General features: G+C 43.3%; 1 protein-coding gene across 1 annotated transcript in view; it reads right to left on the bottom strand.

Annotated features, from left to right (window-relative positions):
- Positions 1-22,175, bottom strand: part of pou6f2 (POU class 6 homeobox 2) — a 67,988-nt gene that overhangs the window by 10,266 nt on the left and 35,547 nt on the right. Inside the window, exons 4-7 of the mRNA XM_080489064.1 lie at positions 20,324-20,634; positions 7,848-7,985; positions 2,530-2,739; positions 504-657 (exon numbers count right to left, since the gene is read on the bottom strand). Coding sequence (XP_080345190.1) covers positions 504-657; positions 2,530-2,739; positions 7,848-7,985; positions 20,324-20,634 — 813 coding nt within the window. The remainder of the gene's footprint in view (positions 1-503; positions 658-2,529; positions 2,740-7,847; positions 7,986-20,323; positions 20,635-22,175) is intronic.

Here is a 22,175-nt window from a genome sequence, read left to right as displayed (position 1 = left end):
GTGTTTGGAGGAAATGATGCTAAACAATCAAGAGCCCAGCTGTTTTCAAGGCTTTGTGTCTTCAGAGTTAAAAAAAAAAAGAAAAAGAAAATAGAAGGGTTTGGGTCTGAAAGCCACAGACACAGCAGGAAAGTATAGTCATGGCTGGTTTTCGTGTCACTGTTTGGCAGCACCAGAAGAAGGCTGTTATTGTTATTGTTTAGGAAAGTAAGAATAAGTCACAATGGGGGAGGGAAAAAACTTTGAGGGGAAAGTGTGTTTTGTAATGTTGAATGGATTCAGAGAGCCAAAGACGATGAAAAACATTTCTTTCAATGACTCGAGCAGCACAGATGAACATTCAGAAGTGATGCAATTGAATTAAAACTATCGAAAGATTTTTTTATTTTATTTCATGAGCACGGACTCCGTCATGCTAGATCTATATATGACTGAAGATATCATGTCTTCTTCTCTGTATTTGAAGGCATGTGGTGCTTCTGCGAGACATGTTGAACACTTACTGCTGACCAGCTGCCCCACGCTGAGCGCCGAGGAGGAGGAGGACGTGGAGGAGGAGGAGGAGGCCTGGTGGAGAGGGCTCTGTCTGTGGGGCATGTGGAGCAGGTTGGGCTGAGACGATGCAGGGCCCGTCTGACCCTGCTGAGCCTGAGGCAGCTGGACACACAGACACAAACACACACACACACACAGAGCTGACACTACGTACTGACAGCAAGCAGCACTGACACATATACAAGATTACCTTTGCACATCATTGTAATAATCATAGTTTAGAGTAATCATGTCATTTCGGTGATTGCACTACAATATCAAATCTAATCAAGCATTCAACAGCTATTAAATTAGCAACTTAGAAGATGAATATAATGACATTTACTTTGTCCCTAATAATGACGAACTGTAATTACTGCCTGCAGTATTTAGACTGACAGAGCAGAATATAGTGCCAATAATCTGCTCTACAGACTACAGGCGTTTACTCTTGCAGGAGACAAGGAGTCTGGTTCAGCTCAGGTACTCCACTGTCTCCCTGCGCTTTATAATCACTCCTCTGCAGAAATCAGCTCATGACAATTAAAGTCTTCCCTCCTGTCATCAGGTTTGTGAGGATGCTAATAATGGCAGCCCGAATCTGAAATGAAAACATGTGGACACAGCAGTCCCCATATCAAACATAATTCATGATCCGCAAGCTACGTGCTCTGATGGCACAAAAAAACGATGTATTTTCATGTTTTATGCACATTTGAATTGCTTTTACAAGATCAAGATGGTACGTCTACACTTTTAAAGCGAAAAGCTGTCTCTGCTATAAACTGGGCTGGCTTCTCCTCTCCCTTCTTTGCTATTAATTATTTTCTCTGTGGCATGTGTTTGTTTGGATGGTGGGGGGTGTCAACAGCGATGCACACACTGTCAGGACTGTTGACAGGCTCGGAGAATTATCTGGCTTCACTGGAAATATTCTAGACTGCAGGCTCTGACAACCGTAAATTATGCCCGCGGAACAATGTGTACATGTGGGCTTTGAAGTGCAGACAAAGGCATAAACATTATTACAAATGCATTAATTCATTCAACAGTATGATCTGCTGTTGCGGGAGGCCGCAATTAAGTGTCCATCTGCTGAGAGTTCATCCATTCTGCACTGTAGAGGCCTTTGGATGTGAACTTTTACCCTGTAATTCTGTGTCGGCATCATCATTATCAAGTCAATACCGTTTTCATTGTCAGTGTGCATGCATCTGGTGTCGCCATATAGATCACCAATTTAGGAGAAGGCGTAGGTGTTAACAGTACCTCTGTATCTAGTGTGAACTCAAATCTGTTGTGCAAAAGAGAAAAAAAAGGGGGAAATTATGTTTTTTTTTATGTGGTTGTCTATAAATCGAAGCAAAATACTTCTTGCTCGGGTCAAAGGACAAATCATAAGGTTGGAAAGTGTGACTGAGGAAGGAGAGGAAGAGGTGGCGGGAATGAAAGAAAAAGAGGTGAACAGAGTGTTTGAGTTTTAAGTGGGGTGATGAAAAGTGTTGTTATGTTTTGTACTTCTTCTTCTTTTTTTTTTAGTTTGGGCTCTGCGGGGGTTTAGCAGCCTCGCTGAGACTGAGTCTGAAAGGTTGTCTGACAAGTACCTTCCAAACATGCACTGACACACAGGGAAACATGCAAACACACACACACACACACACACATTGCGAACAATTGTACCAAAAAGCTACAATTTTTCCGAGTGGAATGATGCAAATGAGTGTTATGAGTAGCGAAGCGGGAAAAATACGAGGTGTTTAGCATAAAACACAACTGCCTGTAATGCTGCTTTCATGGAGAAGCGGGGCTCTGACCTGACTCTGCCAGGTGTTGCTCGTTCAAAAAGATTTAAAACCAGCTCTTCGTCATTTACGAAACTTAAGAGTGTAATAAGCAGCTCTACGTGCTGGCTTCCTCCGAATGCTGCATGTGTATGTGTGTGTGTGTGTGTGTGTGTGTGTGTGTGTGTGTGTGTGTGTTGCAGGTCTGCGTTACCTGCTGTCCAGGCTTGATTGGTGACAGCGTGATTCCCTGGGTGTTGATGACAGGCAGGATCTGATTGCCGATCACCGTGGCGATGATCTGGCCTTGAGCGTTGGTCAGAAGCTGAGGTGTAATTGGCTGTACCTGCAGTGCTGGGTTGCCACCCCCTGATTGGCTGGAGGGCCCTGCAGAGTTGGGCATCAGTGGGATTGTTCCAATTATCTACAAAGGGGGTAGAGAGGAGACGAAATCAGCTGGGCGGTTTTAAAAAGGAAGAAGGAGCATAGAGGGTAGACTCTACTGGAGGTATCAGTCGTAATGATTTCTGCTGCTGGGAATCTTCTTCTTTTATCCAGGAGGTTGGTTGTGATGAATACAAAAAAACAGATAGATAAATAAAGGTGGACATTTCGACATGTCATGAGGCTAATCAGAGTGTTGCGCTTTCCACTCGGGCTGTGAAAAACATGCAGAAGTGTCCACTGATCATCTGTCACTGAGGCGGTTTTACAGGCTGGAGCTAGTGGAGCCAAAGCAGACTGCTGGGAGCACACTGCAAAGGTCAGCGCTGAATACCTGTGTGTGTGATGGTGCACACCACTGACTGTATTATCCATCACCAGGCCAGGACTGGGATGGCTGTGTAGGAGTGTGTGTGTGTGTGTGTGTGTGTGTGTGTGTGTGTGTGTGTGTGTGTGTGTGTGAGAGAGAGAGAGAAAGAGAGAGGGGGAGACTGTGTGTATCTTTGTGTGCTTTTGCTTAAGTGTCTTTGTCTCTGGTGGAAAGACTTCTGAGAGACAGGGACCCCCATTTCACTTCCGCTATCACACACACACACACACACACACACACACACACACACACACACACACACACACACACACACACACACACACACACACACACACACACACACACACACACACACACACACACACACACACACACACACTAGAACAAACACAGAGGACAACAGGAAGGAGTGTGAAGAATGTACAAGAAAAGAAACAATAAGAGGGAGAATAGTCGAGCATCGGAGAGTGAGACAGGGCCTTGTGTCTCTAATTCAACTCTCAGGGTCCCGGGGGTACTTCACCCCTCCTCCATCCTCTGGTCTCCTCTCCTCTGTGGCTGTAATCAGGAAGGGCAGATCAAAGGGGGCGGCAGAGTGTCACTGCAACGTTTTAGCTCTCAGAGCTGCCAGAGTGTGGCCAAGAGTGGCGCTTTAGGGGGACTTAGCGCCTCTTCACCATGATGAAGGTTAATGCCATCTGGGGACTGGTTCTGGGCAGCTCCTAAGCAGCCGGCACCCCCTCTCACCCAGTGGCAGCGCTCCTCCACCAAGCCTCATTACACCAGAGAGCCGCTCAACATGGATGAGACGCTCATCATTTTCTAAATTCTGTTATTTGGCAACTGGGGCAAAGAGCTGCTTTTGCAAAAAAAAAAATAAAAAATCTCACTGTCTTGGACTCTTCTCTCTTTGTGTTTATATTTCAGTCCGAGTTTGCACATCACAGCCCAAAGCAACATGACAAAACTACAAACAGTTCCTCTCTGGCTTCCCCGTCTCTATTGCCACTGCCGCTAATGTGCTTCTGTGCCTGGTCCACCTCCCCCCTCCTCTCTGCCCCCGTCTCTTTGACATAATAGGGAGGGATCAGTGAGAGAAAGGTGGGCCGACAATCTGTAATTCATCCCTGCCACGGCTCATTTGCTTACGTTGCTTCGCATTAGGGGAGAGATAATTTATCTCTCACTGTGCGGCGGCTTTACAAATTCCCTGTAATGCTCTCCTGCCACTTAGCATATTTTATTGCCTTGCCTGACGCTCGAGTCTCCCGAGTCGCACTGATCCCGCTTTGCATGCCACTGTGGCAGGGAACTTGTTCCGCTCAATTATTCATCGTCATTGGACTAAGTGGTTGTTCTATAAGCATAATAAAGGAGCAGGCAACTGACAGCTTAGCTCTCATCCCCATCCCATCATGCAATGCTTCTCCATCTGAGTATCTCCGGCAGATGTTTCATGGCAGCGTCGCAAAGCTGCACTCAGGCTGGAGGGCTGGAGGTCCTCCCGTCGAGAACTGAGTCTTAACTCACGGCCAGGTGCCAGAGCTTTGTTCTGTATTACTGTCCTGGGTGAATCTTTTTAAGTTAAAATAATCTTACTACAGAAGTTTTTTTGTCACAGTTTTTCATACATAGTGTGTTTAAAGAAAAATGTTCTTTGTCAAAGTTTGCTTCGTCTCTTTGGAAACCGTGTGCACAAAGATCTTTCCAAAAGTTTCTTTTTCAGGGTCAATCTGTCCGATTTATGATTTTATTTTGGGAGGTATTCAATTAAATGTAATACGAACAAATGTGCTTTTAAAAAAATCTTGATTGCCTGTGAAAGTCAATAACATATTTTGTTGGAGATGCACTATATTATCTTCTTGGGATCGACGAAGGCGGACATACAAATAAAGAATCTTTGTAGCAATGTTTAAGAAAAATGTATGTGATTTAGTGTCTTAGAATATGACTTCCATTTTCATATTCACTCTTATAACTGAAGACGTTTAGCATTGATTCCTGTCATTGAGCTGAAAATATCAAAACAAAATATCAAAGCGTGTTGGAAGTGTTCCATAACCTTGTAATTTGCTAAAGCCTCAAACACCGCACATTTTAATGGTTTACAAATAATGTGAAATATTTTGATACTTGAATTTTTAAATTAAATGATGTGTGGTATTTCACATTTAGGAAAATTTACACAAAGAATGTTCCTTTTCTTAAGGTTTGAGAGCATTTGGCTCACAGTTAGAAGGGTTTTAAAAAAACAAGTCACTTAATGTACAGCAATTCCTAACCTGGTGGAGAGAGGAATGTATTTCAATTTCCAAACTACCCGACTGTGGGCTTGTTCAGGTTAATCACACACCCGTTTTATAAACACACAGCCTTCAGATCCTTGTTTCAATTACTGCTAACTCACTTATCTTTGGGTTTATTTGTCTTTATGTGTTTGGCTTCTTGTGTTTGCTTCCCGCTCCCGTTCGCAATAGTGCATGTGAGATACATGCCCCTCTCCACTCTGCAGAACTCATTAAGATTAGTCTCCTCTTGTTTTCACAGAAATGTCATCTCATCTTTCCAGTCAGAGCAATCTGTGTCTTTAGCCATGGTGGCCAGGCAATATCTCTGCCCATTTTCTGTCCTCCGCTTTTCATGCAGCGAGCTGAGACCCCAGAGGGAAAATGTTTGGGAAGTTTGGGCTCATGTCAACATACAAGAACAAAGAAGTCAACATTCAGAGCAAATTAAAGCTTAAAACTCATAATGGTGCACCAGACAGAAGATATCCCTTCTTCCCTACTTACTGTCAGAGCCTACAGATGCAAGTTACAAAGCAATTTGATGTCAATATAAATGAAATATTGTTTCTTTTTTTTTTGAGTGGAGAAAAAAATGGCATCTGCAGTTTTACTGATCATAAATACAATTACTAGTTGACATCCGACAGTAGATTAACAATCACCAGGTCAATTGCAGTTATTGCTGTGGTCACACTTCATCTCAGGGCTTTTAAAGGCTCCCTTTAATAAACACGGCACACTTGTGTTGTTACAGTAGTCGCAGTATTGTTTTCTCAAAAGACTGAAGGCTTCCCCAAAGAACGGCAGGATGCTGGGTGTAAAAGGAAATATAATTCTTTCTCCACAAAGCAGCATAACAACTGTTTGTCAAAATAAGGCCAATTCAAAACAGCTAAAGTCCTCAACATAGTATTAATTGTATAGTAAAAATATGGGGAGGAAAAAAAAAAGAATATACTGAAAAGATGTTCACAAAAATGCCACAGATTTGTAAAGTGAAAAAAAAAATAAAAAATAAATCCCAGGAGGGAGAATGACTTAATAATTGTGGCTTTTATCCGCAGCCTTAATCACTGTTGTAGAGGCGGTGAAAATGAAAGAGCCTCATTGATTCTCCTTGGAGAATAAAGGAGCCCGGGCCAATATAATTAAGGTTTAAAAACATACTGAACTCCAAACGTCCATCAGACTTGACACTTTTCAAGGTTCCCAGAGCTCTTGCTTATGAAAAAGTCTTTTGACAAAAGCCTTAGAGGAAATTAGGAGGCCGAAGACAGTGAATGATGTTTTAAATTCAAGAATGAGATATGTTCTACACGCAGCGTTCAGCAGTGATAAAGCTTGTTCCCTAAATTCCAATTAAATGCTATCCTGAATGAATAAAAGCTGCTCTCCAGCAAACACAAAAGCAAAATGATTGCGTGTTTGTTGGACCTCCAGCCTGGTTTGAGATGTATTAGCCCGTATAATATCATCTGTGTTCGGGGGAAAGGAGGGGCAGGACCTTCTGATGGGGCAGTGCATGTTTCAGAGTCCTCCGTCTGAATAATGCTGGAGAATAATGAGGTGGGGAGCAAAGGCAGTAGCCCAGGGCTTTGACCGTCTCTGTGACCTGATTATGTCAGGGAGTGTCAGCCACCAAGACACTACAAAAGCACAGAGCATCCCGTCAAGTCCATATCCACAGTGATCTGTTCCCAGTGCTCCAGGCACCTTGTGAGCCAGGAAAGTCCATACTGTCTCATTAGCAGCGTTTAGCATCAAGCCCTTGCACACGGGCAACGCTTTCCTTTGTACAACGGAGCCTGGTCACACTGGTGGGCCCTGTAACATGACTTTGGCAGGTGAAATCAAATAGTTTGCACGTGTTTCAGAACTAAAAACTACTTTGATCCCATTGTGTATCTGAAAAGCGAACACTACACTCAAGTGTTAACAAATGAGAGGGGTTAAAGTATAAAGCATAAAGTAACATGAAAGGGCACACTGTCCATACAATATTCCTTTAATATGTGCTGTGTGCACCTGAGATAAGATGATTCATTAGATAGAACCCCACAATGACAAGCATCATCGTTCAAGCCTCTGGCTACTGATGGAACAATTCTGTAGCCACCCTGCAAATATGACAAGGTCAGCGTTTTACTGCAACAGGCGCATGCGGATAAGGGGAAGAAGAGCTCTGTTTATTCCCAAAATGCTTAATATATGGTGGGTCGGCGACTGGACTGTAGACAAACAGCTTCAAGACAACGCGGAGAGCCGACGCTAGAAATCTATGTGGAAAGATCAGAAATACTATAGGATTGTTTTATTCAGAGCGGTGCATTCATACATGATAGATGGTCCTGCAACACCTTTTACCGATTGGTTACCACGGAAACAGTTTTCCTCTCTGTTGTATTTATTTAACTGCGTGTATAACTGATCAATCGGCGTGTTTTGTACAAAGTGTGCAGCACCGACCTGTCCTTGTGCGTTGGTGACCAGCTGCCCGGTGGCGCCCTGCAGGTTTGACAGGGTGTTGCTGAACACCTGAGACCCTGCGATGGACCCCATGGCCGCCGCCGCTGCTACCGCCGCCTGGCTGGCCAGAGGATTCAGCTGGAGAGGGAAAAGGCATCGTTACTCCAAAAAACGGCCTCCTCTAATGCCACTAAATGCAGGTGTTTACATGTGTCATTGTTAAAGAAGCAGGTTCAAAGGATTCACACTTCTTTTTGTTGCTGAGGCCATAGCAGGCTAACAGCAGTGGGGTCTGTACAGTCCAGCATCGAGGGCTACGCAGTCCATCATATAGCTCCCAGAGGTCTTTGCTCCTGGACCCAGTGGGAGGCTCGAGGGTAGGGAGGAGCAGTGAAAACTGGAGGGCGGCTGTGAATAAGTGGCCGTTTTACCACTCTTAAGTGCTTTCTCTGGCCCCCGGGGCTCCCCACGGGCCGAGCCCAGTCTCTCCTCCCTGCAGCAGCGGCCCAACAGCTCGCCGCTCTCACAATAGAGCCGGGCAGCGTGGCCATGCATCACTGTATCGTCAACCGCTCCAATACGCTTCGACGAAGAGATCCTCCTGCGTCACACGACTCTAACGCACTGATGGTGTAGCAGAGGAGGGTTACAATGACCATCTTTACCGCCGCCGTAATGGACTCATCTGGCCTGGCCTGTGGTTGTGAAAAGAGGCTCCTTGCATCGGAAAGAGGCTGTAGAGCCCCGCCACATCGCTGAGATTACCCATATAAATCAAGCTAACCACTTATTAGGGGGCTGAAAATGCACTGCTGATTTGGTTGTAGTGCAGCAGAGCAAAGTCTTATTAGGTTGAGTAAGTAGATCAAAGACCAAGAAGAGATAGGAGACCTCCCAATTACTCAACAGAATAGAGAAATAATAGAAACACTGCTCAGTAACAGGCTGCCTGCCTCCCTGCTGCTAATGCCGGTCAGCCACATATTTAAACCAGACGGCTGAAATTAAGAACCAAGTTCAGAAGCAGAGCTTGAAAGCGCAATGTTCTAACCTCAGATATCAACTTTTCCACACACTCTGCACTCTGCAGAGAAATCAGCTTTGTTCATCTGAGATCACCCGGTTGCCATTCATCTTTTATCTTACCCCACCACCATATATTATTACACTTTCTGAAATCAAATGATGAAAAAATGCCACCGAGCGATCAATACTTTTTCATTGACAGTAAAGGTTAAGCACATTAAGAATGACACTGCATTTGTCTTATGAAATCATATTTCATGTTGGTGGCCTCAAATTGGCCGTGATTGATATTGCCTCCCCTCGTCTGAAAGTCATCCAGTTTTTCCTCGATAATCACAAGATTGTCTTTTATGTGTCCAGCGGTTGTCCTTTGGAAATTTGAACATATCCAATGTTGACATTTTTTTGAATTGGACTGTACACATGCAAAAGTTACAGCAATTTAAAAAGGAAATAAGATCCTTGTACTCGCAACAAAGCTAAAAATGAGCGGACAATGAGATATAGCATAAGCTTGTGTGGGTTTTTAATGCTATAGCAATGCATGAACTTTACTTTATAGGGTTAATGATACTGTGAAAGACAGTGAAAACTCTTTTGGCATCACGTATTTCTTCAAATGTGGTATTTATAGGAATTCTTTTGAAAAATGTTAATCGCTGATGTTATTTATGATCTGTTTTTTAAATGACTATGCGGTTTTCTTTTACAAACACATCACCTTCAACAGCTTCCATCAACCCAAATAGTTGCTTAATCGTGACAATACACACTCGAGTATTGCACGTTAAGGGTACCTCGACTGTCACTGTAATTAAAGTAAATGTTGACATAGAGAAACAATTCTCTGTCATCCCTGTTGTACCTGCACCTCTCACACTGACATCTTGTGAACTTGTGGCCCACGGGTCATATTTTTACTTATTTGTTATTAGTGCTTTATTCGCACAATTTTTTTAAATCATAATTCTTTAAATTTTTTAAGTGCTTTATTTCAATTATTGGCTACAAGTAAAAATTTGATCTTGAATCAACTAATAAACATGAAAAGATTTGACATATATGAGTACAATTAATATTGAAATTGACCATATTTATTTGGCCCACCACAACAGTGAACACACATATTTACAGCAGACAATTTAAAAGAGAAAAATGTTATATATGATTTTGACAAGTATTTGAAATATTCAGAAAGATGTAACACAATAATGGAATTTGAACATCAATATCAAGTAAAACTGATCTAACCCAAACATCGGGGAAATGTATGGCTGGAAACAATAAAGACTTACGGTTACGAGTCAGTAAGAATACTTGGATTATGATGAAAAATGCACTGTTCTGTCCGAAGGTTAAGAAAAAGCAGTTTTCTCTTTTTACACTGGGAGAAAAAACATGAATGTGAACATTTTTAAGAATCAGTGAGACAGCAACATATGAAAGCTGAAGCCTCTCCTCCTCCTCTCTCTCGAGCCTGCACCTCTGTGCTTTCTTGGTTGTTAAAATCTGTTTTCAAAAAGTAATCAAGATCATGTGCCGGGATAGATTTGGTCAGCACGGCCTGTGGATGGAATTTTAACGCAGGCACTGATCTACACACAACTCCCATCAATACCAATCTTTTAAAGAGTGCATTATCATAATGCACGTCAACGATGTGACCAACATGTGGCGACTGATATTGACAAAAACTACAGTCTAAAACTCAGCAGATAGTCCTCCTCCACTTGTGTCTGAAGAAGGAAATACAAGCTGCTCCAGCTGCTGTGTCAGTGTACATGTGACAAGCTGTGAATATAAAACACGATTTAGGGGATGTTTAAGAGCATGTAGGTGAAAACACAGTGTGGAAGTTGTTGAAATGGTGAATGTGGACACAGTGAAAAGCCAACACGGTCAGTTAAACAGAGGCTACAGATCAACACGCAGATAATGTGATCTGCTCGGGCGAGCGCACCCAGAGTCTCCCTGAAAATCTGCTGTGCTCGCCGTCATTGTGTGAGTGATAGGTTTGTGGAGGCGCTTTCAGATTTATTTGAAATATTATCATTGTGTTTCATTCGATGATAGCCCTTTCAGGTGCTATGTTATTCTGGTAAATCTAGGTGGAAAAGAGAGCAGGCTTTATTGCTGCATCTCTGCCACGAGGTAATATGGATAGCAGTTGGGAGGAGAGGCAGGAATAAAGAGAGGTGAGGCTGTGTTCAACACCTAAACAGGTGATTTTCCGCCACGGTGACTCCTCTCAACACCTCGGCGGGAGGCACAAAATGACAGACCTGGCCTAGCATTTGTACTGATTGTATGTGTTGGAGGAGATAAACAGTCATCTTCCAGTTTGTAGAGCCTGCATGTTAACCATTGTGTTTTATTCTTTTCATTCGACATGAAAAGGGAGTCAAGAAGCCTTTTGGCAAGCACAGACGCAAACACTGAAATACAACAAAATCAGGGTGATTATTTATGATACCGTGTGCAATTTTTAAGTAAACTTCAACCCAGAAAAGCTGACTTTAAAAAAAAAAAAAAAGAAAAGAAAAATGTATCCTCCTCTTTTGAAGGAGCGCTGCGAAAACCTCTATTTTATCACGTGATATTGTTTGGTCACCTTTGACTCACCGATGTTGCTATCACTCTGTCCACTATCCCACTTTAATATAGCCAAATATACAGGGCTACGCCAGGATCAGCAAACACAAAATAAATGTCTTGGGTGGGGGAAAAAAAAGCTTGCAAATTGTTGAAAATGCATCTTCTTTTTTTTTTACCGTACGGTACAAAGAGGAGGGAGTCTAAAATGCCGCCGGGCTCTCCATTGCCAGTTTGACCATGAGGGTCACCTGGTGCAGCAACCCGTGTAATCTCAGGAATAGAGGGAAAAATAGTGTCCCCGCAAACCGTGGAGAGACCCCTGGAAACTAAAATCGTCTGACACAAACTAACTGGAGTTTATACTTGTTTTTTTTCTTTTCTTTTTTCTCTCTTTTCATGTGGCGTTTTAAACTTAATTGCTTTTTTTCCGCTGGCCTGCACAGGACAACAAAGAGCAAAGATAAATGGACAAGTGGTGCAGATGCCAGCAGGGGTACAGATTTGTCTACAATCAGGCTTCAGCGGAGTATAAAACTTATTTTCTGCTCATTTATGATTCAGGAAGAGAATCAAACATTTATCTAATCCAACAGAGAAAATGAAAGGGAATATTAAAAGACAGGGCAAATGAGCAACCAATAATCTTTTCATTCACAGTAAAATCAAATAAACGTAAACTTTTTTGACTGAGCTTTGATTAAATGTATGAAGTCAGTTTGAATTGAATCTAATATCTGGGAAAATACAAGACAAGAGCCATTGCTTTACTTGCTATCTATTTTAGCCGTGAAGGCATCAAAGTGTCCCCAACAGGGGAATTAACAGCCAATACCACTATTGTCTCTGAATGAGAAGAATGTTTTTTATCGGGAGCAACATGGATGTCGCCCTCGTCCATCCTGGCCACACGACTCTGTCTCCTCCCTGCTCTTTTCCCACTCCAGAGTGAATGTAATCAGCTGTGACATGAGAAAACACGCTCTCTGTCTGTCAGGACTCTGCTAGTCTTCCACTGACAGTCCTCTGCCGACTCTCCTCCACCTCCTCCTCCCAAAACAGCCTCTCCCTTCCACCTCCCTGTCTCCCCTTCCTCACATCCGCTGTGCTTATGAACATCAAAATGCCATTAGGCCCTCCAAAACACCTCTGGTCCCTTGGTTGGCGGGCCCTCGCGCTGCGGTCTTGCACTCTGAGCCCTCCGAGTGCTGACTATTGCTCACCGCTGGGCCTCAGCTCCGGCCGTTGTGAAAAATAAAGCCCAAAAAGAGCCATTCTTGAGGAAAAATATTGGGAAGTGAAAGACGGATAGAACAACTGGGGCAGATAACACCCAGCAAAATACAATAACGCTGCATCCGGTGACACTCGGACATTGTGATTGCTTAAGGCAGTGGAGGGATGGCGGTGGCAGTGGGTGTGGAGGTGGCGGAGGTGGCACAGTGGGTGCTAATGGAGTGATGTCATATGAAACGCCAGAATGACAGCTAGTTAACTGGGGAGGTTTGGCTGATCAAATAAAACGCATTAACTCCAGGAAATGGATATCGCGGGCAGTCTCAGAAATGGCCATATCTAATGAGGCAAAATGCAAATGAAGGAGGGAAAGAGTCGTGAAAACGTTTAAACTAACGATAAAGGGATGATGGAGTGCCGGACAGTGGCCGTCAATCTCCCCACTCATTACCTTCATGTGAAATTAACAGCAGCTTTAATCATTACATAAAATCTGCTCCAGCCCATTTGTTGATAATTGTGAGGCACAGCGGTTCAGAGTGGGTTCTTTGTCATCAATCACGGCAGCAGTATATTTCCTCTGGTTAGGGGACATTCTGTGAGTAAAAATATAAGTTATACTACAATCCTCTTACACTATTTCTCTTCCTGAGGAATGATCTATAATATTTAGCTGTTTCCAGATGTATTAAATTTGAAACTACTTGGTGATTAAGTATCTACAGGAAAGTGCTGACCATTTCAGCTCATGATGTGACATATTTGGTGCAGTTATTTCTGTACCATACAAGCGCCGAGTTGGAAATCATAGCAGCAACCAGTGTTGCAGTAAATCTGCCGCGCCTCCTGCTATGATCTTAAAGTGAATACCTGGCTTCATTCGGAGTTGCGGGGAGAAAATGAAAAATATAATCATTAGTCATGAGATCCATAGAGAAAATATGAAGACTATCATTTTTTGGTGTATTAACAAAGACTCCTAGCAGCCTTTAGATTAGATAACAATTACTTCAAATATTCAATATGTAATAAAACATATTTCTTGATTCTGGGAGTTTTACTTCAACTGGACTGATTACATCCCATTCCTTTTCGTTTGGGCGGAAATGGCATCTCTTTTCACTCTGCTGTTGTTTGACATATAAATATAGCATTTGAATGACTTTAATATCCTCCTAATCAATGTCCAGTGATCTTTTGATGTCCTCAATTCAATATAGGAAGGGTCATCCATGCCGCAGCTTTATAAACACAATAAAGGTAAATGATTACTCTCCACTGTGGTGTCCAAAAATACGGCCAGTAATGAAGAGAAATGGAGGAGTTTGAGGAGGAGGCCTGTCATGTGTCATTGGCCAACTCTAAGCTTTAAGATTAATCACGAGAGAGGGGCTCTGTGGCTAAGATGTGGTCACCCTTGATCGATAAATCCACCACCCTCCCTCCCCTCCTCCGATGTCTTTCTGCTTCACTCTCTCGCCTTCTTTCTCTCCCCCAAAAAATAAACACATTTGTCGACACAAGCGAAATCAGCATAAGTGGAGGGACGAATTGATGAAATGGACAGCCGTATTTGTATCGATTACTTCAGTTTTGACTTCAAAAACACTTCCCTTTTGAGGAGTTGACTTAAGGAGATAGACTCTAGCATACTGGCTGAGTTTATTTACAAAAAAAAAGAAAAAGAAAAAAGAAAACATCAATTGCACATTCACAATGATAATGAAAAAAGGGCATAAAATCACTGAGCAGGGGACGAAGGAAGAAGAAAAAAAAACTGTTTGTAGATTTCAGGGCAACAGAGTTACAGTTCTGAGGAATTTCAATTCATGTAGCTCACTAGTATACATGGCAAAACATACACCACGTCCGGCCTCAGCCAACCACCAGTGAAAACACTGTGGAGAAGAATTTCTGATAATATTCTGCAGGGACCACAAATGGGACTTTTGACTTGGTCTATGAGGAGGGCATAATGCAATAACATTGCATTAAAAGGGTCTTTTTACAGCGTGGCAGTGCTGCGCAGCTGTATTCCTTGTGTGAGCCCGGTGCTCTGTTTGCGGTCACTAATGGGCATCAGAAATTACAGGCAGTGGAATCGCGCCCCGCGGGGGGACTGGCCTCCTCAGCGGAGCGGAGCACTTAGACGGTGTCTGGGAGGCTGCTGGAGGAGAAAGGGGGGAACTCAATGTCACAGCCCTGCCTCATAATTAAAGAAACCCTATTCCTTATCCACTGTTAGGTGAGCCCTAGCTTGGTACTCCATCTGAGGGCTCCCCTGTGGGCGTCTAATGCGTGTTGCCCCGAGTGTGCATGTGGGCTGATCAGGGAACTGTGCCTTTCTGCTGGGTGTCTGAGCTGGAAGCCCTCTGCCCACCTCCGGAGTAATGGAGCCAGGTTTAGAAGAACTGCAGATCTCAAAAAGCGAAGGAAATGTGAACTTGGCGAGGTCTGAAAACCTGACAAACCCACAGAAGCCAACAGGTAAGTGCAAGGCAAAACGCAAGTGCAATTTTGAAAGTGAAAATGCCTTCACAGTTTTCCACATGATCCTTTGGAAATATGATAAATTTAACTTTTCTCCTTATTTAGAAATTCAGGGCTCATCGTTGGTCCTTAAGTCTGTAGATTTTCTCCCTGCCTAATCCCTCATTTGAAGTAAATAAAAGTAGTAGAGCTGTCATGGTCAGGTTGTTTTCCTCATCTAGCTCCCATGCTTTATAATTATTCATATGAAATGTGGTGCTGTTGATGGGCAACAGTCTTATTTTCTGCTTCAGTCAACAGTGCACATTTGTATTTCTAAATTGTGGAGCGCTTGTTATGTAAGGCAATTTTCTGCCTTCTTAAGAGCCAGATCTCCTGTGCATTAATAAGTGGCTAGGCTGAGCTGCTGGAGAGCTGAGAGGCCTGTTCATGCTCTAAACCACACAGCCACCAGCAGCCATTTCAACACCAAACACCACGGATATATATTTGAAAGTTCTAGTAGGAATTTGTAATTTTAAAACAGGTGTTGTCCAAGATGATAATACTGGCACGCACATACACGTACATGTACATGTACACGCACACACAAACGCACACGCAAACGCATACGCAAACGCATACGCATACGCAAATGCACACACACACACACACACACACACACACACACACACACACACACACACACACACACACACACACTCGTTTCTCAGGTACGTCACACCCAAAATAGTCATTAACTACTAAAAACAAATAAACTCTCTGAATCATGAACCTGACCTTTTTTCCTTTTTTTTTTTCAATCCACTGATCCCACAGATAATGGACTTGTCCCTCTTAAGTGTGAAGACTTTCATTGACAAGCTGCAGTGTGAACCATTGGGTCCACATTGGAGCATGTCATTCTAATCTTAATTTAATATCCTTCAGAACGACGCCGGTCCGTTTCACTAAATTGAATGAACATGGAGCTGATCTGGAAAATCAATTAATCAATGCGCAAGGCTCATTTGATACACATGCTAATATAATGGGAGACAAAACCCACCGCCCATAAAAAAAAAAAGAGATATTCAGAGCAAATTGGACAGTGGTGATTGTAACAGCGGCTGACATAAGTAAAAGTGCACTGCAGCGGAAAACAGTGACATGAGTGTCTGAAGGGGCCTCAGCTGGAGACAAAAGCAACAGAGATGGGCCCGAGATTTGAGGAGGATGGTGGAGTGAACAAGAAGAGGAGGGAGGAGGTGCAGGGAATGAAGGAACGGGAGGACGGCAAAAAAGTGAGGAAAGATGGAGAGTGCAGACAGCCAGGCCTGTGAAAGGCCGTTGTGGTTGGCAGCAGCTGACCTTGGTGACGATGGGTTTTCACCAGAGGCTTCTAATGAAGGCTGATTGCCAGGGAATAGTGAGGGAGCCAAAGGGTGGGGAGGAGAGTGTGGAGGGGGAGTGAGAAGAGGAGAGAGAGAGAAAGAGAGAGAGAGAGAGAGAGAGAAGGATTGAGGAGAGACTCAGGTAATTGCAGCACTTGTGGGTTGAGGCCCTGCGGTCCTGTGATGTCGGGGTGCAGTGGGGAAGAAGAGAGATGTCTGTGGACGCTTTGGTGGTAAATTGTGGAGCACAGGGATAGGAGGCAGGCCCCTAGGCTGTAATTACCCCTATGAGTGTGCGGATGGAGAGTGGACAGGCCCAGCGTGGGGCTCTGACAGCGATCAAGGGGGACAACTGGGAAGGGGAGAGAGACAGACGGCGGGAGTCTGACGGAGGAGGAAGACAGGACGCCTCCACCTCTTCCAGGTCCCCCGAAAACCAGTCAGCCAGACACTGAACCAAGGTCAGAGGCTATTAGTGAACATACAACATGCTGGTGACAAGACAGCCAAGACAGGAACAGCAGCACTGTGGACGATGCAGTTTCTGGACGGAGAAAGACATAATGTAGAAGAAAAAAAAGGGCAATAAAACGCAACTAATTAGCTCCGAGACTCAGAGAGAGGCATGCTGGGCCTCCACTGGATGGCGCAGCAGGGTCAGGAGGTTCTGGGCACACGAACTGGAATAACAGATTTGATAGGTTGGCCTAAGCTTCCTGCTTCCACGGATCAGTATGTGCTGCCTCTCCTCTCCCTGCCTGGGCTGATGTAACTCACTGGAGTGGCAAATTACACCAGACCTACAGCTGTAGCCCGACATTATGATTAATTTGATCAGTAATTTCTCCTGTTTTTCATTTTAATCGCCGCGACCATTCTGCTGTGGCAGGTCTTTCAGATCTAATTAAGATCAATTCCGGTGTAACAGACTTGGCGCGCCTCTACCCCGTCAAATCCCTGAGCTCTCCGGGCGTGGAGAAAACCCGCAGCTCTAATCAATCAACTTCCAGCAAAAATCCAGCGGGCTCCCGCAATCAGCCCATTAACGCACTTAAGCAAATTTCATAATCTTCCCCCGTCTATTTGTCATCACTATGGTGGCTATTTCAGGCAGCCACAGGCCGCATCTCACTGTACTTTGTACACTGTGCATGTAGGGGAGCAAGGAGAGTGTGGGAGGCTGACAAAGGTGAATTCTTCCTCTATTTAACCAAATTATGAGCATTAATCTAAGTTTAATGCACTGACTCAGGGGGACACAGTCTCTTATGGTGTGAATTTTACTCTAATAAGGATATTTAATGAGCCGATTAATGAATTGTGCCTCATGAAGTAAAAATACGAAAATACTAAAAACACAGGGGATGTAATGAACGCTCAGGATTTCCTCACTATGAGTTTCCAAAGAGTATCTATCACACAGCTCCCATGAGAAGAGAATTACAATGGGACATTAATTGGAACATAATGAGGTGTTTGTCTCTCTGTAGCTCCTTGCTGTATATTCTGCAAATAGTTGAATGGCTGAGTGATTCTACTCGTCTGCATAATGACAGCAGGAAATAGGGGTGTTATCTGTGTAATGCTCATTGTATTATGGTAATTATGACTCCACTTTACTGCACAGACCAGTTCCCCCGGTTAAAACATGGGGACGTAACAAATGCCCTTGTGTGTCTTCAATTAAAACACACAAAAAGAGGATCACGGTGACATTTCCTATGCGTTCGTGACAAAGCCTCCTGCTTCGGGAGTTTCTTTGACTCTGAAACTTCTGTTAATTAACCAATGAGGTGCTTGGAGAACTTGAGAGTGAAAATCCAATCACCGACCCGAGTGGCGGAGGAAGGAGGAGTCACAGTTTAAATCCTATTGCAGGCTTGAGTGTACCGGGGCCACGGCCTGTCCTTGAGCGGGCACCTCCCTGGGTGACACACTCTTTTGACAACCCCAGCACTGACCCAGAGAAACTAAACCTTTTACGGCCATTCTGGCTCACACACAAGCACCCATGCACAAATGCGCACACACCCCATAATCCTATTTGATGAGGCAATATCTTAATGACACCTGATGTGGCCCCTCTGCCCGCCCTCAAGGAAGGTCTGTCGCCAGTCATCATAATCAGCCACAATGCTTCTCTGAGCAGAAGTCAATCTATATAAAGCTTATGGTCTCAGTTTCAGCAAGCTTGTTCTTAAATTGCTGTTTCTGATGTTGTGTGTCAGAGGAAAATATTCACAGATTCTTGGAAATTTAACCAAGTGGTGGTTTCTGAGCAAATCAAACAATTGTACAAAGGTGAGTTTCACTGTGGAGTACGTGTTACCTAAGGCGTTTGTGCAGTGTCTGACGCAAGCTTAATGCACGAATCTGTATGTTGGTCAGTAACGCCGGTATCCACAGTCAGACTGAACAATGTGTTTGGTGCGATGTAGCTGCTAGTCTTTGGAGCCCATTAAATCCAGAGGCTGTTTTTCCTGCTGAGTCTCACTAGGCCGTGACAGGGCCGGAGAGGGCTGCGAGGGGAAACAAATAGCCCAACTCATCCTGGCCATAAAGAAGCTTGCACCACAACCCAATAAGGGTCTGACGCTGATGAATGTGACCAGGGACAGAAAGGCGACCCTGGCCAGTCTCCACCAGAAATGAAACCACAGGGATATAAAATAGGTTATTATCGTCACACTGTGACAGGCAGATGGACAGAAGAGTAGAGATGGATGGACAGACAAAGTGACTAAAAAGAAGGTTGAGCAGGCAGAGCATCAAAGATTAAAGACTGATTACAACTGGAAAGCCTGAGGATAGTTATCCTCAAAATCCGTCCTGAATCTGTAGCAGCAGGAGGTGATTCATACTCTGGCTGTGAAGTTCTATGTGCTCAAGTGCGTCAAGGCTTCGACAACAAGATGCATATTCTAATAGCCCCACATAGACAGACGAGCTGCCAGACTCCATTTAAACACTGCCTCTTGATAAAGATCAAGTGCTGACAAAGAATCAAGCACTGCGGATACTCCTTAAACTCTGCATTTCCTCAAGGTTGACCTGCCCAAATCACACCGTTGACAATGCCCCTATTCAGATGCATACTTCAGCACTTCATGTATTTTCCCTCTTTGAAAGGATTAAAGACCCAATTTCTGCCCTTTACATTAACACCTATACACAAGGTTCTTTATGATTCTTGCGGTACAGATCTTCTGATATATTAACAAAAAAGACATGCAAAGGCGAGAGGTCGTTTGTTACCTCTAAGAGCTTCAAAAGTGGGTTCAAGTGAACCTGAAAACAGTGATATAGGTGGGAAAAATGGAAAGTAACCTGTGAGAAATAGAAGTAACCGCAAAGTCACAAAACCTGATTCATATATTTGAGTGAGAAATTGTAAAATTTTGGATCAACAAATCTTCTTTTTAATTTACTTTATGGCTTTTGCAATAATATAAGTGGATAATTTCTTCACCTGTGCACTACGAATTGCCAAGAATATCCATACTACTGTATCTTTTCACTGCAGAGCTGCATCAACACTAATAATGTTAATCATTTTAATAACTTTGTCATTCATACAATACAGAGAGCTGGTGGTCTGGTGTCATAGTACTCAGAAGCTACACAAGAAACTGTAAATACACAACTTTGTCTGTCATCTACAAAGATATGTACCGAGTCAGTATATGAACATTATAAAATACACAGAAAGTTTCTCTGAGTTACGTTGGATACACAACATATCTATGTTTGTGCACTCACCGGCAAAGGCATGGGTGGAGTGACGGGCGAGGGGAGGCTGCGGGCCGGAGAATGGTTGGGCCGGTGAGGCGGGGACTGTTGCGGCTGTCCGGAGGTGGAGGAACAGGTGGAGCCCGGAGACGGGATGGAGGTCTGCTGTTGGCTGGATGGCGTCATGTGATGCTGAGAGGACAGCTGGTTCTGGGTGTGGGAGTGGGTCTGTTGGTGGTGGTGGTGCTGCTGCTGCTGTTGTTGCTGTTGCTGCTGGTGGTGCTGCTGCATCTGTTGGAGCTGCTGCAGGTGCTGGAGCTGGGAGTTCAGCGATGAGGTAGCTGTTGATGAGAAGGAGATATTATTCGATTTCTTTGATTTTTTTTATTATTCTTTGGGCCTGAAGTCTCCGCAAAGAGTGTAACAAACAGATGAGCTGTAACTGACAACCTGACAACGAGTTTTTCAGCACATAAACAAGGAGCCCTCATTATTTGAGGAATATTCTAACACCTCAGATAGAAATATATGCACACGTGAGGGTGTGGGATGTATAGGATGAATAGTGAGAGACAGATGTAAATTGCATAGAGCCACAACAAGGTCCTCCAGGAGTTTTTTATCCTGCATGATAGAGTCAGTGAATTTAATTTAGCTAGTTGGAGGACAAAGCTATCAAGCCAGACTCATATAATTGCTCTCTCCGGAGCCAAAAGTCGTCATTGTCACTTGGAGAATGACAGAATCTTTGGTTTAATGGCTTAAAATCTCATAAGAAAGAGACATCCATCTTCAGTGGAACAGTTCAGAAATAAACCCATTAACTAATTGGATCCAATAATGGCACGCCATTAGAGCCTAATTTCTACATTTAAATGCTTATAAATTTTTATGCAGCTTCAAAAAAAGAAAAAAAAAAAAAATCGAGTTAACACTCAGGCTAAGCAACGCAGCGGCTGCACCATCCATGCAAAAGCTTCCAAGAGCCCGGAGTGTACCTCTGAAATATAAAATATAATAGATGTGGAAACATCCTGGTGTGAACACTGGGAAGCTGCTCCTCGGCTTCACGGCAATTCTTCATGGCAGTTCACTCAGAAACATCTGAATGCAGCATTTGGTGGTTCTTATATCAACTCACTCACACTTTATGTTTGAATGTCAGAAGAAAGCCATGACACAACACAGACAACAAATAATGCCCGCTAAAGGGATTCCACTGCAATACTATATGTGGAGAATTGGGATAAAAAACATCTAGGCTGACCTTCACACCTCTATAAAAAAGAGTTTCCTCAATTGATGTTTTTTTTGTTTTTTTCATATTTGGAAACTTCACAGATGCTTTTCTTTTTTTTCTTCTGAACAAACCAGAGAAACCAATGACTCCTCTTTAAAGAGAACATAATGTTCTTAAATGTGGCTTATATAACAAACAGACTATTAAATATGAGTTTCTGCTGGTGCCTTGAGTTTCATGCAGGAAATGAAAGAATTAAATTAAAAGAGGACTGTCACAAGGTTTTATGTGGATGTACATACATGTAGTAAATGGACATGAAAATAAATCTCTCTCTTAATTAAACAGCTATATCCTCTAAATCCAATTTAACGGAACATCTGCAGGCATTGTTATCTGACATTACGAGGAGGAAAAAAGTTTCACATACACACAATGATAAATTTATTTAAAATACCCAAACTGGACAACATGGCAATGTTAGTATCAAAATCTTATCGCAAATAAACATCGTACAAAATGTATGTATGCCCCACATTTAAAAATGTGCAGTCTGGGCCTCACACGTACAGATGATTATCAAGATCATTTAAAACACAAAGAACCGGATAACAAACACTATCTCCAAAGGGTGCTTGTGAT

Source organism: Lipophrys pholis (assembly GCF_963383615.2).
Source record: "Lipophrys pholis genome assembly, chromosome: 20".
NCBI lineage: Eukaryota > Metazoa > Chordata > Actinopteri > Blenniiformes > Blenniidae > Lipophrys > Lipophrys pholis.
This window is presented reverse-complemented; position numbering and strand designations above follow the sequence as displayed.